Consider the following 27,400-nt stretch of genomic DNA (forward strand, 5'->3'; position numbering starts at 1 on the left):
ATGCCGTGAATGAATAAATGTAAAAAATCATATCCCTGTAAGTAGTGACTGCAGAAAGAGGTGGTAAAAGGAGAGGAATATTTTCACTTTAAAAAATTGTAGGCCAAGAATTTTTATTGGTAACATTTATTAATACCTGGATTTCTATAGCCTGGCTATTTCAATGGGTGAAAAAAAAAAATTGCGAACAGTTTACATGCTGTATTCTCAAGATCTAATCTACAATGTCACAAGTAAATCCAAATTAAAAGAGTTTGAGAGAACAAAATATGACATTTATAAGAATTGTTGGGATTAAGGGAAAATCAATGGCAATAAATCACAATATATTGCAATAATAAAGCACCAATACATTGGACAATAAGCTACGATAGGATCAGCATCAGCTTTATTGTAAAATTTCTTGTGTCGGTCCTGATCATCATCATTGTCATGACCTTCATGTCTGCCATTTTTCCTCCTCCTCTTTAAAAGTCGTGACCCATTATTTTTCCCAACAACCTCTCTCCTCCCATCTACCAGCAGCAGGAAAATCCTGGATATGCGGTATGCCTCTGCTCCCCTAGCCAAGCGCTCCTCCGGCATGCATCCCCTACTCCACCGAAAGCAATAACATTAAACTCAATAAATCATTTGGTCAGGCAGAGCTGAAAAAAGACAAGGGGCAGGATTCTCCGACCCCCCCCCCCCCCCGGCCGGGTCGGAGAATCGACGGGGGGCGGCGTGAATCCCGCCCCCGCCGGCCACCGAATTTGGCGGCACGAAAATTCAGCGGGGTCGGGAATCGCACCGCGCTGGTCGGCGAGCCCCCCCTCGGCGATTTTCCGGCCCACAATGGGCCGAAGTCCCGCTGCTATCATGCCAGTCCCGCCGGCGTGAATCAAACCACCTAAATTACCGGCGGCACTGGCAGCGCGGGCGGGCTCCGAGGTCCTGGGGGGGCGCGGGGCGATCTGGCCCCGGGGGGGGCCCCCACGGTGGCCTGGCCCGCAATCGGGGCCCACCGATCCGCGGGCGGGCCTGTGCCGTGGGGGCACTCTTTTCCTTCCGCCTCGGCCATAGCCTCCGCGATGGCCGATGCGGAAGTGAACTCCCTCTGCGCATGCGCGGGGATGACATCAGCAGCCGCTGACGCTCACACGCATGCGCGGACTTCTGCCAAAGGCCTTTCCCGACGGCGCGCCAACCACTCCGCGTGGGCCTAGCTCCTCAAGGTGAGGGCTTGGCCCCTAAAGGTGCGGAGAAATCAGCAACTTTGGGGCGGCCCGACGCCGGAGTGGTTCCCGCCACTCCATCCCGCCGAGACCCCCCGCCCCGCCGGGTAGGGGAGAATCCCGGCCATGCTGTTGAAGTTTTTCGTTTTGCACTCATCAGGACATGTGCAAGCAACAATGCCAAATTTCAAATGGTACTGAAATTACACTAACAACCAATTTAAGATTATCAGTTGGGCTCACAAAGTGCACTTACATTTGCTAGTAGCCACATATATTCATATTCAGTGACCTGTCCTCTGCAGACAAAAAGAACATGTCCAGGCATTGCACTTTTTTGAATGAAACAAAAGCTGAGGGGAGATTGCAGCGGCTCAAATCCTCTCTGGCCACAGGAGAGGTGCCAGAGGACAACTAATGTGGTACCGTTATTCAAGAAGGGGATTCGGCGAAAATCAGGTAATTGCAGGCCAGGAGTCTAACATCAGTGGTAGGGAAATTATTGGAAAAAATTCTGAAGGGCAGGATTAATCTCCACTTGAAGAGGCAAGGATTCATCAAGGATAGTCAACATGGCTTTGTCAAGGGGAGATAATGGGGGAAATTTTCCCTGCCTGCCACTGGTAGCGAGGTTTCTGATGCGACAAAGAATCGGATATCCAGGGTAAAAACAGGATTGTTTGCAGCTCTGACACCCCACTGATGGCAGGATCAGGGTTTGCGCCCACGAACCTAGCGGGTCAAGCACCATATTCTCCAGGCCCACGTGATTCTCCGGTCCTCTGGGTCGGGAATCAAGTGGTCAGGATTTACTACTGGTATTTCCCAGCGTAGCCTTGATGTGGTGGATATCGTAGTGGGCCAAGGGAGGAAACCCCTTCAGGGAGTTGATCCTAAAGTCCATCAAAAAGTTCAAAGAGAGTTAAGTGCTGTCAATTTCCAGCTGAGCACTTACATAAGAACATAAGAACTAGAAGCAGGAGTAGGCCATCTGGCCCCTCGAGCCTGCTCCACCATTCAATGAGATCATGGCTGATCTTTTGTGGACTCAGCTCCACTTTCCGGCCCGAACACCATAACCCTTAATCCCTTTATTCTTCAAAAAACTATCTATCTTTATCTTAAAAACATTTAATGAAGGAGCCTCTACTGCTTCACTGGGCAAGGAATTCCATAGATTCACAACCCTTTGGGTGAAGAAGTTCTTCCTACACTCAGTCCTAAATCTACTTCCCCTTATTTTGAGGCTATGCCCCCTAGTTCTGCTTTCACCCGCCACTGGAAACAACCTGCCCGCATCTATCCTATCTATTCCCTTCATAATGTTATATGTTTCTATAAGATCCCCCCTCATCCTCCTAAATTCCATCGCGTACAGTCCCAGTCTACTCAACCTCTCCTCGTAATCCAACCCCTTCAGCTCTGGGATTAACCTAGTGAATCTCCTCTGCACACCCTCCAGTGCCAGTACGTTCTTTCTCAAGTATGGAGACCAAAACTGAACACAATACTCCAGGTGTGGCCTCACTAACACCTTATACAATTGCAGCAGAACCTCCCTAGTCTTAAACTCCATCCCTCTAGCAATGAAGGACAAAATTCCATTTGCCTTCTTAATCACCTGTTGCACCTGTAAACCAACTTTTTGCGACTCATGCACTAGCACACCCAGGTCTCTCTGCCCAGCAGCATGTTTTAATATTTTATCATTTAAATAATAATCCTTTTTGCTATTATTCCTACCAAAATGGATAACCTCACATTTGTCAACATTATATTCCATCTGCCAGACCCTAGCCCATTCACTTAGCCTATCCAAATCCCTCTGCTGACTTCCAGTATCCTCTACACTTTTTGCTTTACCACTTATCTTAGTGTCATCTGCAAACTTGGACACATTGCCCTTGGTCCCCAACTCCAAATCATCTATGTAAATTGTGAACAATTGTGGGCCCAACACTGATCCCTGAGGGACACCACTATCTACTGATTGCCAACCAGAGAAACACCCATTAATCCCCACACTTTGCTTTCTATTAATTAACCAATCCTCTATCCATGCTACTACTTTACCCTTAATGCCATGCACCTTTATCTTATGCAGCAACCTTTTGTGTGGCTCCTTGTCAAAGGCTTTCTGGAAATCCAGATATACCACATCCATTGGCTCCCCGTTATCTACCGCACTGGTAATGTCCTCAAACAATTCCACTAAATTAGTTAGGCATGACCTGCCCTTTATGAACCCATGCTGCGTCTGCCCAATGGGACAATTTACATCCAGATGCCTCGCTATTTCTTCCTTGATGATAGATTCCAGCACCTTACCTACTACCGAAGTTAAGCTCACTGGCCGATAATTACCCGCTTTCTGCCTACCTCCTTTTTTAAACAGTGGTGTCACGTTTGCTAATTTCCAATCCGCCGGGACCACCCAGAGTCTAGTGAATTTTGGAAAATTATCACCAGTGCATTTGCAATTTCCCTAGCCATCTTTTTAGCACTCTGGGATGCATTCCATCAGGGCCAGGAGACTTGTCTACCTTTAGCCCCATTAGCTTGCCCATCACTACCTCCTTGGTAATAACAATCCTCTCAAGGTCCTCACCTGTCATAGCCTCATTTCCATCAGTCACTGGCATGTTATTTGTGTCTTCCACTGTGAAGACCGACCCAAAAAACTTGTTCAGTTCCTCAGCCATTTCCTCATCTCCCATTATTAAATCTCCCTTCTCATCCTCTATAGGACCAATATTTACCTTAGCCACTCTTTTTTGTTATATATTTGTAGAAACTTTTACTATCTGTTTTTATATTCTGAGCAAGTTTACTCTCATAATCTATCTTACTCTTCTTTATAGCTTTTTTTAAGCTTTCTGGTGCCCCCTAAAGATTTCCCAGTCCTCTAGTCTCCCACTAATCTTTGCTACTTTGTATGTTTTTTCCTTCAATTTGATACTCTCCCTTATTTCCTTAGATATCCACGGTCGATTTTCCCTCTTTCTACCGTCCTTCCTTTTTGTTGGTATAAACCTTTGCTGAGCACTGTGAAAAATCGCTTGGAAGGTTCTCCACTGTTCCTCAACTGTTTCACCATAAAGTCTTTGCTCCCAGTCTCCCTTAGCTAGTTCTTCTCTCATCCCATTGTAATCTTCTTTGTTTAAGCACAAAACACGAGTGCTTGACATTACCTTCTCACCCTCCATCTGTATTTTAAATTCCACCATATTGTGATCGCTCCTTCCAAGAGGATCCCTAACTATGAGATCCTGAATCGATCCTGTCTCATTACACAGGATCAGATCTAGGACCGCTTGTTCCCTCGTAGGTTCCTTTACATACTGTTCTAGGAAACTATCGCGGATACATTCTATAAACTCCTCCTCAAGGCTGCCTTGACCGACCTGGTTAAACCAATCGACATGTAGATTAAAATCCCTCATGATAACTGCTGTACCATTTCTACATGCATCAGTTATTTCTTTGTTTATTGCCTGCCCCACCATAATGTTACTATTTGGTGGCCTATAGACTACTCCTATCAATGACTTTTTCACCTTACTATTCCTGATTTCCACCCAAATGGATTCAACTTTATTCTCCATAGCACCGATGTCATCCCTTACTGTTGCCCAGGTGTCATCCTTAAATAACAGAGCTACACCACCTCCCTTACCATCCACTCTGTCCTTCCGAATAGTTTGATACCCTCGGATATTTAACTCCCAGTCGTGACCATCCTTTAACCATGTTTCAGTCATGGCTACTAAATCATAGTCATTCACGATGATTTGCGCCATCAACTCATTTACCTTATTCCGAATGCTACGAGCATTCAGGTAAAGTACACTTATGTTGGCTTTTTTACTTCTGTTCTGAATCTTAATACCTCGATCAGTAACCTCTCCTAAGTTGTATTTCCTCTTAACCTTTCTCCTAATTTTCCTAGTCGTTGAACCCATATCTTCATGTAACAACCAGCCGCGTCGCTTACCATTAATGTTTTCACTTCCCGTTTTATTCCTTTTAGTATTCCTGGTCCTATTCACTGAGCTCCCCTCAGTCACTGTACCTTGTACTGTCGCCCTTTTTGATTTTTGACTATGGCTTCTCTGCCTTACACTTTCCCCCTTACTGCCTTTTGTTTCTGTCCCTGTTTTACTACCTTCCAACTTCCTGCATCGGTTCCCATCCCCCTTTTAAACTCTCCCCAACAGCTCTAGCAAGCACCCCCCCAGGACATCGGTTCCAGTCCTGTCCAGGTGCAGACCGTCCGGTTTGTACTGGTCCCACCTCCCCCAGAACCGGTTCCAATGCCCCAGGAATTTTAATCCCTCCCTCTTGCACCATCTCTCGAGCCACACATTCATCCTATCTATCCTGACATTCCTACTCTTACTATCCCGTGGCACTGGTAGCAATCCTGAGATTACTACCTTTGAGGTCCTACTTTTTAGTTTAACTCCAACTCCCTGAATTCAGCTTGTAGGACCTCGTCCCGTTTTTTACCTATATCGTTGGTGCCTATGTGCACCACGACAGCTGGCTGTTCACCCACCCTCCCCCAGAAAGTCCTGCAGCCGCTCTGAGACATCCTTGACCCTTGCACCAGGGAGGCGACATACCATCCTGGAGTCTCTATTGCGTCCGCAGAACCGCCTGTCTATTCCCCTTACAATTGAGTCCCCTATCACTATAGCCCTGCCATTCTTCTTCCTGCCCAGCTGCGCAGCAGAGCCAGCCACGGTGCCATGAACCTGGCTGCTGCTGCCTTCCCCTGGTGAGTCATCCCCCTCAACAGTATCCAAAGCGGTATATCTGTTTTGCAGGGAGCTGACCGCAGAGGACACCTGCACTGCCTTCCTACTCTTGCTCTGTCTTTTGGTCACCCATTTTCTATCTCCCTCAGTACCTTTCACCTCCAAAGTGAGTCCATCCGCAGCTCCAGAGCCGTCAAGCAATCTAACAGGAGCTGAAACTGGACACACTTCTTGCACGTGAAGGAGCCAGGGACAGTGGGCGTGTTCCTGAGCTCCCACATCGCACACGAGGAGCATGACACGGGTCTGAGATCTCCTGCCATGTCTTAAACCTTCAGTTAACTTCAACAATTACAATTTCCCCCCAAAAAAAATAAATAAATAAACAACGAAGAAAAAATAAATAAATATACCAATGAAAAGAAAAAGAAAACAGAAACACTACTTACCAGTCACTTACCAGGGATAAAAAGCACCTCCTCCCCACCAAGCTTTGAATTCCCACCTAGATTTAAATTCCCAAACTCACTCATGGTTCTGTCTCACTCTGGCTGTGTCTACTCTGGCTCACTGGGAGAACTCACTGGGAGTGAGTTTACAAGTTGCTCTTTTTAAATTGTCCTGATTTGACTCCCCTCCCCCACCTGCTTTTAGATCAAGGTAGATTTAAGTGACTGACACTTAACTGCCAACCAGTTATGTGAGTGGGTGGGACAGCCCTTGTTAACCTACACTGCACAATTCTCGCTTAATTTAAATTAATTTAAACTCCTGAAATTTAAAAGGAGCTGCCTTACTGATTTGATTCAATTCCCACCTAGATTCAAATTCCCAAACTCACTCTTGGTTCTGTCTCACTCTGGCTGTGTCTTCTCTGGCTCACTGGGAGAACTCACTTCAAAATCATTCGAGCGTGAAGGGTGGGGAGGGTGATTAGAATGCATGTAACTCTCTTTGAAGTGGTAGATGTTTGTAAACATTGAGGTCAGAGCATGTCTGAGTTAACGAACCATGAAGGAAGATGAATGAAGCAAGGGTCACAGGTGTGTGTGTGTTTGGAAGCTGTCAATCACAGCCCAGTAAGGGAAATTAATGAATGGTTTGCAGCTCAAGGATCTGAGGGGTTTAAACACAGGTCACTGCTTTCTCTTTCCAGGAATTAACAGCTGGTGCTTCCTCGGTTTTTGCTACTAGCAGGTGTATGCCCAGGTGTTACAACAGTAGTTTTTTTCACTGCCTCTATCTGGACTACTCTCTACCTTCCAGACAGGGGTCTGCAGCGGGATCTCGCTATCAGGCTGCCCGCTTAAAATGGTGGCCTGACAGCAGGATTCCCTCAGGAATCCTTCGTGAGGCGAAGATAGTGAATTGCATCCTGATCCAGTGGGAGCACGAATCAGTTGCAATTCACCTTTGTCGAGAGAACATAGTTTCCCAAACGGAGATTTCACCCAATGTCTCATAAATTTGATTTTCCAAGGTGACCACGTGTATATGTGTGCAGTGCATTTGATTTAGTCTGCATGAACTTCAGTTACACTTTTGACAAGTTCACGCGTGGCAGACTTGGTCAAGGAGGTAAGAGCCCATGGGATCCAGGGCAATTTAGCAAATTAGATCCAAAATTGGTTTAGTGACAGGAGGCAGAGGGTAATAGTCGAAGGTTGATTTTGTAATTGGAAGCCTTTGGCCAGTGATGTACCTGTAGCACAGTGGTTAGCACTGTTGTTTCACAACGCCGGGGCCTGGGTTTGATTCCCACTCGGGTCACTGTCTGTGCGGAGACTGCACGTTCTCCCCGTGTCTGTGTGGGATTCCTCCGGGTGCTCCGGTTTCCTCCCACAAGTCCCGACGTGCTTGTTAGGTGAATTGGTCATTCTGAATTCTCCCTCTGTGTACCCGAACAGGCGCCAGAATGTGGCGATGAGGAGATTTTCACCGTATCTTCATTGGAGTGTTACTGTAAGCCGACTTGTGATAATAAAGATTATTATAATTACCGCAAGGATCAGTGCTGGGTGCCTTGCTGCTTGTAGTGTACATTAATGATCTAGATGTGAATGTTGGTGGTATAATAGTAAGTTATAGTAATAATAACATTCACAGATGCACACATGGTCACAGGTGTTATCATACTCATACACACGCTAACACAAACACACATAAGTACACATGGAGACATCACAAAATTGGTGTTGTGATAAACAGTTAATTACAGGATGATATAGACGGGCTTGTCAGATGGGCAGAACACTGGCAAATGGAATTTATTGGATTTGTTTATTGTCACGTGTACCGGGGTACAGTGAAAAGTATTTTTCTGCGAGCAGCTCAACAGATTAAGTACATGAGAAGAAAAGGGAATAAAAGAAAATACATAATAGGGCAACACAACATATACAATGTAACTACATAAGCACTGGCATTGGATGAAGCATACAGGGTGTAGTGTTAATGAAGTCAGTCCATAAGAGGGTCATTTAGGAATCTGGTGACAGTGGGGAAGAAGCTGTTTTTGAGTCTGTTCGTGCGTCTTCTCAGACTTCTGTATCTCCTGCCCGATGGAAGAAGTTGGAAGAGTGAGGAAGCCGGGTGGGAGGGATCTTTGATTATACTGCCCGCTTTCCCCAGGCAGCAGGAGGTGTAGATGGAGTCAATGGATGGGAGGCAGGTTTGTGTGATGGACTGGGCGGTATTCACGACTCTCTGAAGTTTCTTGCGGTCCTGGGCCGAGCAGTTGCCATACCAGGCTGTGATGCAGCCCGATAGGATGCTTTCTGTGGTGCATCTGTAAAAGTTGGTAAGAGTCAATGTGGACATGCCGAATTTCCTTAGTTCCCTGAGGAAGTATAGGCGCTGTTGTGCTTTCTTGGTGGTAGCGTCGACGTGGGTGGACCAGGACAGATTTTTGGAGATCTGCAACCGGATCTCGAATAACGATGAGTCCGAATACAGGAGGGAGATAGAGAACCTAGTGGAGTGGTGTAGCGACAACAATCTCTCCTTCAATGCCAGCAAAACTAAAGAGCTGGTAATTGACTTCAGGAAGCTCCCACTGGATCAGGATGCAATTCACTATCTTCGCCTCACGAAGGAATTTGAAACTGCTAACCATCTCCACCTCGGCCCCGTTGATACTGACAGGGGTGTGTACAGTATTTTGCTTCCTGAAGTCAATTACCAGCTCTTTAGTTTTGCTGGCATTGAGGGAGAGATTGTTGTCGCGACACCACTCCACTAGGTTCTCTATCTCCCTCCTGTATTCGGACTCATCGTTATTCGAGATCCGGCCCACTATGGTCGTATCGTCAGCAAACACGTAGATGGAGTTGGAACCAAGTTTTGCCACGCAGTCGTGTGTGTACAGGGAGTAGAGTAGGGGGCTATGTACGCAGCCTTGCGGGGCGCTGGTGTTGAGGACTATTGTGGAGGAGGTGTTGTTGTTCATTCTTACTGATTGTGGTCTGTTGGTCAGAAAATCGAGGATCCAGTTGCAGAGTGGGGAGCCAGGTTTTGGAGCTTTGAGATGAGCTTGGCTGGGATTATGGTGTTGAAGGCGGAGCTGTCGTCAATAAATAGGAGTCTAATGTAGGAGTCCTTGTTTTCGAGATGCTCTAGGGATGAGTGTAGGGCCAGGGAAATGGTGTCTGATGTGGACCAGTTGCAGCGGTATGCGAATTGCAGTGGATCAAGGCGTTCTGGGAGTATGGAGGTAATGCGCTTCATGATCAACCTCTCGAAGCACTTAATTACGACTGAAGTCAGGGCCACTGGTCGGTAGTCGTTGAGGCACGTTGCCTGGCTCTTCTTTGGTACCGGTATGATGGTGGTCTTCTTGAAGCAGGTGGGGACGTCGGAGTGGAGTAGGGACAGGTTAAAGATGTCCCTACTAGGGCCGCACGGATAGCACAATTGCTTCACAGCTCCAGGGTCCCAGGTTCGATTCCGGCTTGGGTCACTGTCTGTGTGGAGTCTGCACATCCTCCCTGTGTGTGCGTGAGTTTCCTCCGGGTGCTCCGGTTTCCTCCCATGGTCCAAAGATGTGCAGGTTAGGTGGATTGGCCATGATAAATTGCCCTTAGTGTCCAAAATTCCCCTTAGTGTTGGGTCGGGTTACTGGGTTATGGGGATAGGGTGTAGGTGTTGACCTTGGGTAGGGTGCTCTTTCCAAGAGCCGGTGCAGACTCGATGGGCCGAATGGCCTCCTTCTGCACTGTAAATTCTATGATAATTCTATGTCCGTGAATACCTCTGCCAGCTGGTCCGCGCAGGCTCTGAGTGCATGACCAGGGATCCCGTCTGGGCCCGTCGCCTTCCAAGGGTTCACTTTCAGGAAGGCCAATCTGACTTCGGAAGCTGGGATGGTGGGTATGGGTGAATTATGGGCTGCTGGGGCACTCGCCAGCGGATTGTTGGTTACCTGCTCGAACCGAGCATAGAATGTATTGAATTCATCGGGGAGGGGTGCGCTGCTGCCAGAGATACTGTTCGGCTCCGCTTTGTAGCCCGTTATGTTGTTTAGTCCTTGCCACAACCGCCGAGAGTCTGTCTGTGACTCTAGCTTGGTTTGATATTCTCTCTTGGCATTCCGGATGGCTTTGCGGAGGTCGTACCTGGATTTCTTGTATAGGTCAGGGTCATCTGTCTTGAACGCCTCAGATCTGTCCTTCAGTAGGGAGTCAATCTCACGATTGAGCCATGGTTTCCGGTTGGGGAACGCACGTACTGCTTTCTTTGGCACGCAGTCGTCCACACATTTGCTGATGAAGTCTGTGACGGTGGTGCATACTCATTTAAGTTGGTCACTGTGTTCTTAAATATGGACCAGTCCACTGTCTTTAAGCAGTCACGTAAGAGCTCTTCTGTCTCCTCGGACCAGCACTGCACAACCTTCTTTACTGGATTCTCCCGCTTGAGTTTCTGCTTGTATGCCGGGAGAAGGAGCACCGTCTTATGGTCTGATTTCCCAAAGTGCGGTCGGGGGATGGAACGAATTTAACCCTGGAAAGTGTGAGATATTGCATATTGGGAGGACTGACAGGGCAAGGAAGTATACAATGGATGGTGGGATGCGAGGAAGGACAGAGGACCAGAGGGATCTTGGGCTGCATGCCCAAAGACCCCTGAAGGCAGCAGGACAGGTAGATAAGGTGGTTAAGAAGGCACGTGGGTACTTGCATTTATTAGACAAGGCATAGAATATAAGAGCATGGAAGTAATAACGGTGCTGCATAAAAAGTTTGTTAGGTCACAGCTAGAATACTGTGTGTAGTTCAGGTCACCACACTATAGGAAGGATGTGATTGCACTGGGGAGAATGCAGAGATTCATCAGGATGTTGCCTGGGCTGGAGCGTTTTGGCTATGAAGAGAGTCAGGCATGGGTGAGGTGGTGGGTCAGTTGCCCGACAGCATGGGCGGTGGGGGATAACATCCAAGCAACAGTACAGATTCACTCGGGTTTTGTCTGCTTTAAGCAACAAAAAATACAAGACCAGAAAATTGTAGCTGTTTTCACTGGAATAGAAGAGATCATCAGTGACGTGATAGGTGTGTTAAAATTATGAAGACTCAGGGCAAAGTAGATAAAATCAGTCAGTCCGCAGGTGATTGAGAAGCGTAGCGCAAGGGATCATAGATAGGAGTAAAAGAGATTAAGGACGGAGAATGGGAGATTTCTTTTTCAATTTTTGCGCAGGGGGTTGAGGATGTGGAATAGGGCACCAGAGTTAATTACTGAACTGTTGTAATGTCGGAAAAGTTGGGGTGGCACATGACGCAGTGCTTAGCACTGCTGCCTGTGGCACTGAGGACCCGGGTTCGATCCCAACCCCGGGTCACTTGTCTGTCTGGAGTTTGCACATTCACCCCGTGTCTGCGTGGGCCTCACCCCCCTGGCCCAAAAAAGATGTGCAGGGTAGGTGGATTGGCCACGCTAAATTGCCCCTTAATTGGAAAAGTATAATGGGGTACCCTAAATTTATTTTTAAAAACGAAAAGGTACAACAGAGACTGCACTTCTCAGGGAATCGTCTGTTAAATACTCCAGGATACCCTGCATCAGGAAAAGTGCTGCATAAAAGCAAGTCGTTATTATCTTTATCTCTTAATATTTGCACAGCAAACCCAAATATCCCCTAAATCACTTACCGTTATGAGGTCCTCCCTGGTCAGATAGGAGGAGATCAAACTATTTTTCAGTGTCTTGGCGTTTGTGATTGACACGTGCAGCCGAGTATGAGCTTTCTTGTGGGCATCAGCAGAAAGAATGGATTCCATCCCCTCCCTGAGGAGTAAAAACACAAGTCAGATTACTTGCTTTCAAATGTTAAACATTCCTGGCCTGTCTAGAACACTATGTTTTTATAAAAGAAAAGGCAAAATCCTCTGTGATTCACACACAAGCTTCATGCAATGTAACCAAACCTCTGCCTCAATCGTGTTCACTTTTGTGTTAAGCATTCGGAACTGCAGTTGTTGCATCAGAACGTGGCATCGGAAGATGGAACATGAATAAACAAGAGTGACATAAATGACAGCATGGTTACAGCACAGAAGGAGGCCATAGGCTTATCGCATCCATGCATGCTCTCTGCAAGAGCAACTCAGCTGGTCACACTCCCTCACCTTCGCCCCGTGGCTCTGCTTTTATTCTCTTCGATTCCCTTTTGAAAGGCCCAATTGAGTATGTCTCCAGCACACTCTCAGGCAGTGCATTCCTGATCCTAACTACTCGCTGTCTCAAACCTATGTTTTCTCATGTCGCCGTTGATGCCTTTGACGTTACATGCTGACTCTCATGCCAATAGAAAGTTTAGGTCTCATAAAAGCCCTACAGTGCAAAAGGAAGCTATTTGGCCCATCGGGTCTGCACCAACCCTCCGAAAGAGGATCCTACCCTGTCCGCTCCCCGTCCACCCAGCCTGATCCCCCGTAACCTAACCTGCAAATCTTTGGATACTAAGGGGCAATTTACCATGGCGAATCCACCTAACCCACACATCTTTGGACTGCGGAGGAAGCCGGAGAACCAGGAGGAAACCCACGCAGATGCGGGGAGGACGTACAAATTCAACACAGTCACCCAAGGCCAAGATTGAATCCCAGTCCCTGGCGCTGTGAGGCAGCAGTGCTAACCTCTGTGCCACCGAGCCACTAAATACAATCTAGACAACTCATGATTTTAAACACTACTATCAAATCTGTTCTTAACCACCTCTTCACCAAGGAGAGCAACCGTAGCTTAATCCTCCAATTAGTCCGCGTAACTAAACCTCCTCATCCCTGGAACCATTTTCGTAAATCTTTTCTGCAGTCTCTCTAAAGTTTTCACATCCTTCTCAAAATGCAGGGCCCAGAATTGTACACGATGGGCTAAATTCTTCACCTCACGACGGCACAAAAGCGAACCACGGTCAGGCAGAGAATCAGGTCTCCAGCCAAATTCCAGGTCCGCGCCCAGCCCCAATTCGGGAGCCAAGCTCTGGTGCCTCCCTGGTGGCGATAATGAGGTTTATTTGCACATGTTAAAATGTATCTAGCGCGTTTGACCCACTATGTTCCGGGCCTTCGCGATGCTCTGCCACTCTCAATGGAAGTCAGGCGGGCGCAATTTACTACAGATATTTACGAATGGGATCGGCCACCACAACTGCTGAGGGGGAAAGAGAAGGTGAGCAAAGTTTGGAAAATTGTTAAAAATTGTAGCTCGTGCTGGCGGTGGCTGCCAGGGCCGGGGGGGAATAGCAGGGAGCGACTTGTTGATGGGCCATGGATTCAGGGTATTCCCCCCTCGAATCGGGGTGACCTGGCTCAGACAGTTTTTTTTTTAAACGCACCTATTTGGTACAAGTTACAGGCCCCTGGATGACCACTCTGCTGACTGCTCACTGTGTCCTGTAAATGTTCACAGAGCCTCTGGTCATTTGGGAGCTCACCCAGGCCACCCCTCCGTAAACCCTCAGACCCCAGCTGAACCATTAACGGGGTGAGTGTGGCCAAGCTCAATCAGTGCTGCCACTCCTCAGTGCGTTCTTCAGAAGCGCAGCCCCACTGCAGGGGAGTAGCAGAGCTCACCCCAAACAAAGGACACATGCACCGTGGTCTTCGGCACCCTCCCTGGCACACTGCTTCTCTCAGGGCAGAGGCCTCACCAGTGTGAGTGTCAGCTAGCCCACTCCGCAGGACCACCAGCTGTCTCCAAGCCCTGCCTGCCCACTGCGTCCCTGCTCCCATTCATCCTGCCCCAAACAGGTTGTCACAACCTGTGTGTCACACCCAGGACCCACACCACACCGTAGCTACGCTCCCACGGGAGACACCCTTCCCTGCCTCACCCCCATCTGTAGGACCTGCCCACACATAAGCCTCTAAGCATGGAGGCGATTGGTGGCCCACAGTGACCCTCTCCACTGCCCGACCAGGTGACACCCTGCTGGCGGGATAGCACACGGCCCACCCGATGAGGCCACCCACAGTAGACCCCACTGGGGAAATAGGACAGGGGCCGCAGAGCCTATCGCTGACATGTGTTGCGGTAGCCACCGATACCCTTGTTGACAGGGACGGATGGTGAGAATAGAGGCTCCCCGAATCACAGGCCCCACTCACTGATGGGGACAGGGGTGCAGTGTGGAAAGGCACATATTGGGGAGAACAGCTGAGGGGTGGGGGTGGGTTTCGAGGGACTTGTGGAGGGTGGAGCTGAAGTGCAACTCAGAGTCACCATGCAGTCTGTTGGATTTGGATGGGCAAGGAAATACCCATCTTGTAAACATGTCTTTTCTCCCGCTGAATGAATTTCGGAGACAGGTAGCAATGCTCGCTATCTACCTGGCCACAGCTGTCGTTACAGACGCATGGAGGCTGGAGGCACAGGGCCTGCTTGGGGAGGACCCTGCACAAGAGGAGCCTGCCCCAGAAGAGCAGGGGCCAGCTGGTGAGGTTCGAGTGCTGGCCGTCCAACAGGCCGAGGCGGAGGTGCGAAAGAGACGCCACATCAGGCCACTTGGCTACCTGTCCTTCGAGGATGTGCCGGACTGCGTGTGCCGGCAAAGACTTTGGCTAACCAAGGAGATCATGTGCCACTTGTGCCAGATGGTGGCATACCAGGCATCGCGGGGGGAATGGAGGAGGACACCCGCTACCCGTGGCCATCAAGGTGACGGTCGCCCTGGACCTTTCCATGGGCCACCAGGGACCTATCTGGGATCTTTCAGGCTTCCGTACACAGATGCATCGGCGCCGTGACGGATGCCCTGCATGTGAACTGGCCATTCCTTCTCACGGACTCATATATCTTTTGAGGGGTGGGGTGGCATGGGGAGAGGGGTGGGGCAGTTTATGGAGATTGGGAGTGGTAATGGGTCATTCACTAGGTACGCTGTACTACAAGGCAACAAAGAACAAAGAAATGTACAGCACAGGAACAGGCCCTTCGGCCCTCCAAGCCCGTGCCGACCATGCTGCCCGACTAAACTACAATCTTCTACACTTCCTGGGTCCGTATCCCTCTATTCCCATCCTATTCATGTATTTGTCAAGATGCCCCTTAAATGTCACTATCGTCCCTACTTCCACCACCTCCTCCAGCAGCGAGTTCCAGGCACCCACTACCCTCTGCGTAAAAAACTTGCCTCGTACATCTACTCTAAACCTTGCCCCTCTCACCTTAAACCTATGCCCCCTAGTAATTGACCCCTCTACCCTGGGGAAAGGCAGTCTCACACTGTGCATTGCCTCCTCTGAGGGTGACCCCAGGTGCAACATTCTATTGTCCTGGAGGTCCTGTCCCATGCCATTCCCCAACACCCACACCGCCAACTCCCCCGCCCCCCCCCCCCCCCCCCCCCAAACAATCGGGCAAACCCTCTACATTCACCCCAGCCCATCCCTCACACCGTCCAGACAGAGGATTGAGGCAGTTCAGAATGTTGGTGGGAAAGTTGTTAAATTGTAACTATACATTACTGGCCCCTACCTCTAACCTGTGTGCTGCACCCGTGCCAACTTAACTGGTGTCTAACTTCTCATCTTACATGGCCCACTGCTCCTTCTAGGTGTTACCCCAGACAGCACATCAGACGTGGAGGAGTCCTGCGGCGTATCTCGCCCTCTGACCCGAGATGCCTTTGGCAGCCATTTCTGGAGGGCCTGGACCTGGACGGGCTGGACCTGGATGGGACCGGCCTTTAGGTGTCGCATATGGCAAGGTGCCACCCCATTCTGCCTGTTGCCCATCAGATGCACTGGTGTCAGGTGGGGGTGGGGTTCAGCAGCGCTGAGGTTTTCTAACACCTCCACTGCGAGAGGCACCGACATAGGCCCCATCACTTTCTCCTCCCTCGGGATGCTCAATGGCCCTCATGGGAGTGCGCTCCGGAGGCACCATCGTCATCTGGCGCTGAAAGTCCTGGAGTCCCGCCCTTGTCTGAACCAGGGTCTCGATGCCCTCAAGCATGGAGCACTGAGACTGGGCCATGTTCCTCAGTGAGTGAGTCATGTACCTCACTGTCACGTCGCTCTGGGACTGTGCCACGTCCCTCTGTGACTGACCCTGGTCAGTCAGCACCCGGCCAATGCTCTCGACACCCTCAACTTTGACCCTTTGAGAATGGGCCAAGCTCTGGAGCCGGAGCCACAACCATCGACTGCACAGATTGCCCCAAGCCTTGGACATCTTGACCCATGGCTGTGACGTTTTGACCCAAGGCTTCCACCACGGAAACCACCCACTCAGTGTAGCCTGGGTATATCGCATTGTAGGCACAATCTCCTGTGCCTGAAGGCGGTTGCTCTCCTCAAGCTGCATTTGCAGGTGCTGGAAAGTTGCTGAAACCCCCTCCTGTAAATCCTGGCTCTGTATCGGCATCTCCACCAGTGATGGGATCCTACTTTCCAGAAGCCCGATACCTGTCCGGACTACAGCTGTTTCGTGGGATCGATCAGCCCTCCGGCTGTCCGCTCCCTCGGGGATCCCTACCTCCACCTGATGTGCTGCACCAGAAGATGACCCAGGAGCCTCATCACTAAAATGCCCCACCGAGGTGAAAGTCTCTGCGATGGTGGAGTGTGCAGGTCACAGCAGTGACAAGACATCAGTGTCTTCCCCAGACTGGTGCCCCGGGGTACGCTGGGGATGTGGCTGGGGGGAGGTACCCCAGACTGGTGGGCCTGGTCTGATGGTCATCCTGCAAGGCAAAGGACAAAACTCATGGTGGGATCTTGGGGAGAGGGGTGACTCACTTGCTATTGGGACATCACTCTGCATTGGGAGCTCACTTGGTTGTCGCATGTTGACCTCTGCCTGGGTGATAGCCCTCTCCTGCACCTCCCCAACTAACTCCATTGCCCTCTGTTCCGCGGCAGCTAGAACACTGCAGTCCGGGTCCCTCCCCGCCACTCCCCCTCCCCCTCCCCTCCCTCCCCCCACCACCCTCCCCCCTCCCCTCCCCCTCCCTCCCCCCTCTCCCTCCCCTCCGTCCCCCCTCCCCCTCCCCCCTCTCCCTCCGTCCCCCCTCCCCCCTCCCCCCTCCCCCCCCTCTCCCTCCGCCTCCCCCCTCCCCTCCCTCCCTCCCCCTCCCCCCCTCTCATGTCTTCTCCCGCGTTCTTCTGTTAGGGGCTGCCTTTTCCTAGGGGACACATATCGGACATGGTGAGACGCATGGAGGCGAGTTACACGGGGTGGGGGGTGGGGGTAGTATATGTGTCCTTGGTATCTGGCCAAAGAGGACATTACAGATGTTGGGGTTTGGTGCAGGGTGGGATGTGAGGGAGATGTAGGCAGATGAGTTTTGATTGTCCTCTAAGGGAGTGGGGCTGTGATGTGAGGAGTGAGGTGCAGGAGTGATGCCAGGGGAGCAGAGGTGGTGACTCACCTAAGCTGCCTCAGGAGGTCATCCATCTTCTTTCACTGCGTGGTCTGCCTGGTGAGGCTGGCAGCACTGACCGCCTCACCCATCTCCGCCCAGGCCCGGTTGGCAGTCATGGGCTGGGACTTCCTGCCCAGGAACGAGGGTATCCTGCCTTTCCTCCATTCGTCAAGCATTCTCTCAAGGTCGGGGTCCAGGAACCGGGGGTCCGATCTTCGTGCTGCCATCTTTTGGCTGGAATGAGAGTGTGTGTGTGGGTGGGTGGATGGGGGGAATGAGAATGAGAATTGCTCTTGATTCATGTGGGCAGAGTGTTAGCCAATTAGCATGTCCTGAATTGCTCCACAAATAGCGCCTCCAATGGGAACGGCAACACAATTCAATCCCGGCATCAACACTAAGTCTCCCAAACGGAGAATTTCACCCAATATGTTTTTTAATAGTTTATCATTACATTGTTGCTTCTGTACTCCAGGCCTCCATGAAGCCTAGAATTCTGCATGCCTTTTCAATCAATTTTTCAACCTGTCATAGAATCATAGAATCACTACAGTGCAGGAGGAGGCCATTCGGTCCATCAAGTCTGCACCGACCCTCTGAAAGAACACTCTACCTAGGCCAACTCCCAGCCCAATCTCTGTAACTAACCTCCACATCCATGGACATTAAGGGGAAATTTGGCATAGCCAATCCAACTAACTTGCACATCTTTGGACTGTGGGAAGAAAACCACGGGGATAACATAAACTCCACAGTCGCCCAAAGCCGGAATTGGACCCGGTCCCTGGTGCTGTGGGGCTGCAGTACTAACCACTGAGCCACCTTGTCGGCCCTGTCCCGCTGCCTTCAACGATTTGTACACATACAACACTAGGGGCTGCCTTTTATTTTTTGATGAGGGGAGGGAGGGGCACGTAAACCTTTAAGGTTAAGCAGCGAGTAAAATTATCCTGAACACATCAAGCTATGTTAAGGGCAGCCTGATTTCAGGAAGGAGTCCTGGAACAGGTATTAAACCTTTTTAATGCATATGAAATTAGCCCTCCATATATTTGAGTAGAAAGCCCTGGAGGTTTATACTGGAATTGTGGCAGGTAACACATTTTTGGCATGAAATATTTGTGACCCGTCCCTCCCCCCCGTCCCCCCCACTCCATACTGGCTACTTAGGCACCTATTTTATGCCTGTAAAGTAGACATGGAGTCAGTGAATTCCTGAGCCGAAACATTTTCTTTCAGTGACATTACCGTCAAAAGGGGAGTAAATTTTCCGCTCAACTCAAACTTGCAAGTACTTTTCTGACAATAAAGAGCCTCAGAAAAAATGGGAACAGTATTAAAAATAGATCTAGGCCATTAAGTGCTGTCGGGAAGTGCTCCTTCACATGTGGCATCAGGGACAGAGAGATCTTGGGGTTCATGTCCACAGATCTCTGAAGGTTGCCACTCAAGTGGAAAGAGCCGTGAAGAAGGCTGATAGTGTGTTAGCGTTTATTAACAGGGGGCTTGAGTTTAAGAGCCGCGGGGTTATGCTGCAACTATATATGACCCTAGTGAGACCACATTTGGAGTATTGTGTTCAGTTCTGGTCACCTCATTATAGGAAGGATGTGGAAGCATTGGAAAGGGTGCAAAAGAGATTTACCAGGATGCTGCTTGGTTTGCAGGATAGGTCTTATGAGGAAAGGTTGAGGGAGCTAGGGCTTTTCTCTTTGGAGCGAGGAGGATGAGAGGCGACTTAATAGAGGTTTAGAAGATGATGAGGGGGATAGATAGAGTGGACGTTCAGAGACTATTTCCTCGGGTGGATGTAGCTGTTACAAGGGGGCATAACTATAAGATTCAGGGTGGGAGATATAGGAAGGATGTCCGAGGTAGGTTCTTTATTCAGAGAGTGGTTAGGGTGTGGAATGGACTGCCTGCTGGGATAGTGGAGTCGGACACTTTAGGAACTTTCAAGCGGTTATTGGATAGGCACATGGAGCACACCAGAATGACAGGGAGTGGGATAGCTTGATCTTGGTTTCGGACAATGCTCGGCACAACATCGAGGGCCAAAGGGCCTGTTCTGTGCTGTTCTATGTTCTATGTGGCATCGTAGAAATTTGCAACTGCCTCCTCCAAAAAAAAGAGTGTAGGGGATAATTTGAAAACTGAGATGGATAGATTTCTGAGACAGTGAGGTATCAAGGTGGTTAAATCGGGCTAAGATACAAATCAGCCATGAACTAAGTGACTGGCGATACAGTCTGGGGGACTGAATGGCCTCCTCTGTTCCTATGTTTTTTTTCTCTTACCTCAATTGCTTCATAAAGTCATAACCAGGTGTTATGGCTCCAAGTCTCTGGTTCCGGACATCAGCTGCAAATCTGTAAGTAAATTCTTTGCATTGCTGAGGGGACAGAAGTGGTGGGTGGGTGAGGGGGGGTGGGGAAACAGGTAAAGAGAAATTAAAAATTAAAACAGCTTTTCTCCTACCATTTCGGGGATTGACTAAGCCATACAGAATGTAGAGGTTTGAAAATCAGCCATTTCATGGAATGATACAGCTCAGGGGGATCGTATCTATGTTGGCTCTTTGAAAGAGCTATTCCGCTCCCCCACCATTTCCCCGTAGCCTTGCTAATATTTCCGCTTCAGTTATTTTCCCGTTTGTTATTGAATCGGTTTCCATTTCTATTCAAGCAGCCCATTCCATATCAGAACAATTAAAATTAATTCTCCTCTTCTCCAGCGTGTTTATCTTTTGCCAATTACCTCAAATTTCTGTCACCAGTCACCACTTCTGCCACTGGAAAGAATTTCTCTTTATTTCGTCCATCAAAATCCCTTGTAATTTTGAACACCTCTATTAAATTTCCCCTTCCACTTTCCCTGCTCCAAGCTGAACAACCCTAGCATCTCTAGTCTCGCAACATAACACGGCTCCTACATACTGGCAATATCCCAGTAAAGCTCCTCCGTACTGCCTCTAAGCCCTTGAGCTCTTTCCTACAATCTGCTGCCCAGAATTGTACGCAGCACTCCAGTTAGGGCCTAACTGATTAGGTTTATTAAGGTTCAATGTAACATCCTGGTTTTCAGACTCTATGGGCCAGATTGGACCTTTACAATTGGCGGGCAGGACCTGTTTGCGGAGGTCTCCGTTTCAGACATATCCAAATTCTGCCGGTAGGGGAAAGGGGGTGGGCATGATTCACACAGGAGGGAAACATGAACTCAGCAGGACCATTTGAACCTAGTGTTGAGCTCAAACAGACCACATTTTGGCTGCTCCAAGTATGAGCTTCAGCCACAGTGTGGGGATCATGAATTGACGGGAGTAGATTGAAATGCTCTTGAAGGATGGTTAACTGTCTGAAGGCTTTTTTTAAATTCCCTGCTCTTTAAACTTAAAAAAAAGGCTGCAGCAGCCACGGAGAGTTAAACAAAACCCTCTGCTGGGCTGCTTTGATTGACAAGCGATCTGCTGCAAATTAGATGAAAAGAGTGGCAGCGGTTCATACAGTTTCAACAGAGATTTCTGTTGACATTTCACAAGGGCTATCAATATGTCATTATGAATGCTTGGCTGGGTTTCAAATGCTGTATTCTCTCAGCAAGGGGTTGGCTTCACAGTTTGACTGACAGTTTAAAGAGGCCATTAAAGGATTATCTGTTTTTGCTATGGGATCTGAACAAAAGTGTGTTTGTCTTTGTAAGATGAGCCACCAGAAGAGATTTAAAAGCTTTGAATGGATTTCTGGAATGTCAGATTTTTCGCTCTCAAGTGTGGAGAAGTGAGAGCTGTATCAGATTCTGGTTCCTGAAGTCCGGGTGAGTTGGCATGGAGGGTATGAGGGACCAAAGGGGTTGGCCGAGGACATTAGTTGGCATTGAGTTGGCACGGCAGTTATGAGAGGTCAAGAGGCAAGGGTAGGCGGTGAGGGATGAGGACTAGAGGGCCTAAGACTGAAACAAATCAGACGAAGTTTCAGAGAACTGAGGCAGGCCTTCTAACTAGCCTGCCGTGGCACTCGCCTGCTCCTGTGGCCGCCAAAGCTCTGCTCGTGCGGTCGATGGTCCTGACTCCAGCCCACCCTCCGGAACGAAAATTGCACGATTCGGGGTATGCTTTACCGACATAAGAAACCCAGCCAAACATTCATAATGACATATTGATAGCCCTTGTGAAATGTCAACAAAAATCTCTGTTGAAGCTGGATGATAAGATGCCACTGTCTTCATCTAAGTTTCAGCAGATCGCTTATCAATGAAAGCAGTCCAGCAGAAGGTTTTGTTTAACTCTCAATGGCAGCTGCAGCCTTTTTTTTTTAAGTTTAAAGAGCAGGGAATTTTTTAAAAATCTTCAGATCATGTCAGTTATACAGGTCTTAACCATCTTCAAGAGCATTTATGTCTACTCCCGTCAATTCATGATCCCCACACTGTGGCTTAAGTCAGGAAATCTGTTGACTTGAGTTACCTGCCTCAAGAGCAAAAGTCCAGGCCTACGTTTATAAAGCCAAGGAAAACTTATGCATTTCCAAAGTATGGACATTAGGTGAGGACAGAATAAGGGATATGTGTAGTGCTTGCTACCCACATCATGCTAACAGTTAGCCGACAATCACCATCAAGGTTTATGGGAGGATGCTGTCTTAGCAGCTTGGGTTGCACCGTAGCGTTAGTCATCACCTCCTGAAGGGGAGATGGGAAAACACAGCCCGCTGTACAGTCTGCACGTTCTCCCCGTGTCTGCGGGGGTTTCCTCCGGCCGCTCCGGTTTCCTCCCACAAGTCCCGAAAGACGTGCTGTTAGGTAATGTGGGCATTCTGAATTCTCCCTCTGTGTACCCGAATAGGTGCCGGAGTGTGGCGGCTAAGGGATTTTCACAGTAGCTTCATTGCAGTGTTAATGTAAGCCTACTTGTGTCAATAAAGATTATTTTAAAAACGGAGCACCCGGAGGAAACCTACGCAGATACGGGGAGAACGTGCAGACCCCTCAAAGGCAGTACAGGCTCATGGGACAAGAGCAGGTACAGTGGCGATGGCTCCTACAAATAAAGAGGGGGCAGGGAGAATCTAAAGTACAGCCTCAGAATCACAGAATAGTTACGGTGCAGCCCATCCTGTCTGCACCAACTCTCCAAATGAGCATTATGACTTAGTGCCCTTTGCACATTTCTGTCAAATCACCATCTAATGTCCTCTTGGATGCCTCGATTGAACCTGCCACCACCACACTTCCAGGCCGTGCATTCCAGACCCAAACTACTCACTTGTGCGAAAATGTTTTTTCTCACAGTACATTTGCTTCTTTTGCAAATTGCTTTAAATCTGTGTCCTCACGCTCTTGATTCTTTTACAAGTGGGATATTTCTCCTGAACAACACCGTCCAACCCCTTCATGGTTTTGAACACCTCTCAAATCTCCTCTCATAGATACATACATAGAAGATAGGAGCAGGTGGCCTTTTGGCCCTTCGAGCCTGCTCTGCCATTCATCACGATCATGGCTGATCATCCAACTCAATAGCCTAATCCTGCTTTCTCCCCATAGCCTTTGATCCCATTCTCCCAAGAGCTATATCCGGCTGCCTCTTGAATATATTCAATGTTTTACCACTTCCTGTGGTAATGAATTCCACAGGCTCACCACTCTCTGGGTGAAGAAATGTCTCCTCATCTCTGTCTGAAATGGTTTACCCTGAATCCTCAGGCTGTGACCCCTGGTTCTGGACACACCCATCATTGGGAACATCTTCCCTGCATCTACCCTGTCTAGACCTGATAGAATTTTATAAGTCTCTATGAGATCCCCCTTCATTCTTCTGAACTCCAGCGAGAACAATCCTAACCTAGTCAAACTCTCCTCATATGACAGTCCCGCCATCCCTGGAATCAGTCTGGTAAACCTTCGCTGCACTCCCTCGAGAGCAAGAACATCCTTCCTCAAAAGATATGAAAACTGCACACAATACTCCAGGTGTGGCCTCACCTGGGTCTTCTTCTCTCCCAGAAGAACAGTCCCAACCTCTCCACTTTATCCTCAGAACTGAATCTAATGGCCTCTGAACAGATTTCATGGAACAGCTAGGAAATGGTGACAAAGACTGACTGACATGAGACACTTATCAGGAGGTGGCAGAAAGTAGAGATTGGAAAGTGAGAGAAAAAGTGGCCGAGCAGTAAAGAGGACACGGGCAAACAGCACAGGAAGTGCGGCCGACGCCATCAGAAACCTCACCGAACCACAGACAAGAGAAAACCTCAGCACGGAGAAACGGGTCACGTTTCAGCTCTGCTGAAGTAAGTGCTTTGCTTTGGTCAACAACAACAACTTGCATTTCTGCAGATAGCACCTTTAACATAGTTACATATTCCCGTAACAGCCTCCCCGAACAGGCGCCGGAATGTGGTGACTAGGGGCTTTTCACAGTAACTTCATTTTCTGAAGCAATAAGCGATTTTCATTTTCATTTCATTTCAGGAGACCTCACATGACATTAAAAAAAATATTACACTAAGCCAAAGAAGGAAACATCAGGACAGGTGACAAAAGGTTTAGTCAAGGAGGTAGGTTTCAAGAGGGTCTTAAAATGCAGAGAGAGGCAGACAGATTTAGGGAAAGAATTTTACGGTCCAGATGTGTAGCTAGCCGGGACATTTGTCCAACTCTTTGGGCCTGGGAAGCGCATCCATATTCTAAGGATGGTTGAGTTCCTTCAGAACTGCACCGAGTGTCAGCCAAAACTATGGGATCATTTTCCCTGTGGCACCTCCGAGATCTGCCTTCAGGCTCCAATGTGGCTCAGAGCCTGCGCTGTGTAGGAAACAGGAACTCAATGAGACTTTCCCCGGGATAGCCACTGAATTCAATTAAGAACAGAGGGTGTTTCTCGAAGCTGGAGGGTCAATTTGAGGTCTTCAAGCTTGAAAGGACGCTGCAGTGGACGGTAAGAGGGGGGGGGGGGAGCTCTCCAAAATGGAGACCTCCTCTCTGCAGCTTTCCTAAATTAAAATTTTTTAAATGACTTTCACAGATGGAGCACCGCACTGTAGGGAGGTTGGCGATGGGTGAGGGACACTTCCAGTGGACGGCCTGTGGTTGCTGTAGCACTCAAGCAGGCAGGAAGAGCCTCTGGGCCTGCATAAAGTGCTGGCCTGTGATCTGCTACCTGGTGTCAACCTCCAAGCAGTTAAATTGGCCCCCACCACCAATCTGAAGGGCGACTGGAAAATCCCAGTCGGCATCCTTTAACAGCCTTAACAGATCTTTAATCAGCCACACGCCCTTCCCTCTGTCCCCCAACCCCACTCGCTTCCACCCATCATCAATCCACTGCAGAAATGGCACTCGGTAGGATGCAGCCAGGAAACCAGCATGCTGGAAAAACTTCCATATAGGAATTCACTGCCTGCATGTGTGGTGGAGGCAATTTCAATCAGGGCATTCAAGTGGACAGGAGATGATTATTTGAATAGAAACAATGTGCAGGGGTACGGGGAAACAATTCTGTGATTATCTGCTGGAAGGTGGGCTATCTTTAGCTCCCATGCTCCTGACGCTCAATTCCTGCCCTCCTTTTCTTTTTTTAAATAAATTTAGAGTACCCAATTCATTTTTCCCAATTAAGGGGCAATTTAGCGTGGCTAATCCACCTACCCTGCACAGCTTTGGATTGTGGGGCGAAACCCACGCAGACACGGGGAGAATGTGCAAACTCCACACGGACAGTGACCCAGAGCCGGGATTGAACCTGGGACCTCAGCACCGTGAGGGCAGGAGTGCTAACCACTGTGCCACCGTGCTGCCCCCTGCCCTCCTTTTCTGAAGTGGGAGGGCCTTAAAGCAGGAAAGAGAGATTTATACTTTTGAATGTGAGACAAACATTGCCAACTCTTGGGGCCACCAATGAGTTAAATAAAGCCTTAGGTCATACATTACACCCTTGTCACTCTGGTTATGCATATCCGTGCCTTTGTGTTAATCTACATTCATGGATCTATATTTGCTTCAGTCTGGGAGCCCATGCCTTTTTAAGCTAATTCACTTCTCCATTTGCAGCTTTTCTATGGTGTCTTTGTATTCTCTCCATTAGGGAGTCATGGCTGAATGGTTAAAGCCTTTAGCTCAGGAAACTAACAGCGGTAGGGCGAAGGCTTGGCAAAGATGTCAAGATTCATTTTTAAGAGAAAGCAAAGAAAGAACCTGCACTTATATAGCACCTTCCACGACCTCAATGGCTTTTCAGCCACTGATGTACTCTTTCGAAGTGTAAGCACTGCAGGAATTATAACAGCCCATATGCACACAGCAAGCTCTCACAAATAAAAATTCAATAATGGAAAAATAATCTGTTTTGCTGATGTTGATTGAAGGATAAATATTGACCAGGGCACCACGGACGACTCCCCTAGCTTCTTCGAAATAGTGGCCACGGGTTCTTTTCCATCCAGCTGACAGAGCAGATGGGTCCTCAGTTTGGCAGCACACCAAAAAGGATACATCTCCGACAGTATAGTACCCCTTCAGTACTGCGCTGGATTGTCAGCCTAGATTGCGTGCTCAGATCTCCGTGGTGCGACTCAAATCCATAATGAGCTGACTCAAGAGGCGGCAACGCCACCCACTGAGCCACAGCTAGGGTTGCAAGGTTTTCCCATTGTTTCGAGTCTGACCGAGCAACGGCTGTGTAGTTGCAATTTCTGGCATTATATATCACTGTGGTTTGTTTACATGACAGTTCAGAGCACTGAGCACTGCTTTGACCGCCACAATACAAAATGAATAGAGACCATAAGCCACAACATGAACTGTATTACCATAAGACAACATTATTATTTGAGATTCAAACAAATGAGTGTTGATTTGAGCAGATATAGTTCAGAGGGATGACCTAACGCTATCACTCCAACATCAGATATTTATGTAATGCCCCTAATGCAGAAAGATATCCCACAGTTCTTAAATCTAATCGAGAACTTTTGAGAGGGTTACAATAGTGGGAAAAATATATTTTCACTTATTAGAAACGAGAAGACATAAATTTAAGACTCATACTGGGTGCCGAGAATTGACCAGATTCTGTGGTCAGTGGTAAAGTGATGGAGATCACCACTGACCTCATGGGAAAGTAAAAAGGTTTCTCAAACCTCTTGTTTTTTTGGACCCTTTTTTCAAATGGATTCATCATCACGGGCCCCCATCTAAATTAGCAAACTCATGAGTGTTTTCATAATGCTTTCAAGAAGACCGATAATTCCTTAGAGCACCGGTTTGAGGACTCATGTAGAGAGTGATGAGGCAGACTAGGCAAACTAGAGATAGTGGATAGTTGTAACTCCACTAACGTTTCTTGTGCATTCCACCAGAACTGTTTCTATTGTGGTTGAAGGTTGCCTGTTAATGATGCCATGCACAACCACTTCATAGATCACATCCAATGCAAGCGGCAAATGGCCATATTGGTATTAAAAAACTCTCCCCTTACTTAAATATCGGACAGGTTGACATTTTAATTTGGATTATAAAATAAACTTCCCATGCACATACAGAATACTTTCCTTCAA

At 48.5% G+C, this 27,400-nt stretch overlaps 1 protein-coding gene across 2 annotated transcripts in view; it reads right to left on the minus strand.

Annotated features, from left to right (window-relative positions):
- The window catches only part of pnpla4 (patatin-like phospholipase domain containing 4), a 65,694-nt gene that overhangs the window by 27,201 nt on the left and 11,093 nt on the right, over window positions 1–27,400 (minus strand). For both annotated transcript variants that reach the window (XM_072477370.1, XM_072477369.1), the window contains exons 3-4: window positions 20,141–20,235; window positions 12,124–12,259 (exon numbers count right to left, since the gene is read on the minus strand). In XM_072477370.1, the coding sequence (XP_072333471.1) occupies window positions 12,124–12,259; window positions 20,141–20,235 (231 nt within the window). The remainder of the gene's footprint in view (window positions 1–12,123; window positions 12,260–20,140; window positions 20,236–27,400) is intronic.

The sequence above is a fragment of the Scyliorhinus torazame genome, chromosome 15, assembly GCF_047496885.1.
Source record: "Scyliorhinus torazame isolate Kashiwa2021f chromosome 15, sScyTor2.1, whole genome shotgun sequence".
NCBI lineage: Eukaryota > Metazoa > Chordata > Chondrichthyes > Carcharhiniformes > Scyliorhinidae > Scyliorhinus > Scyliorhinus torazame.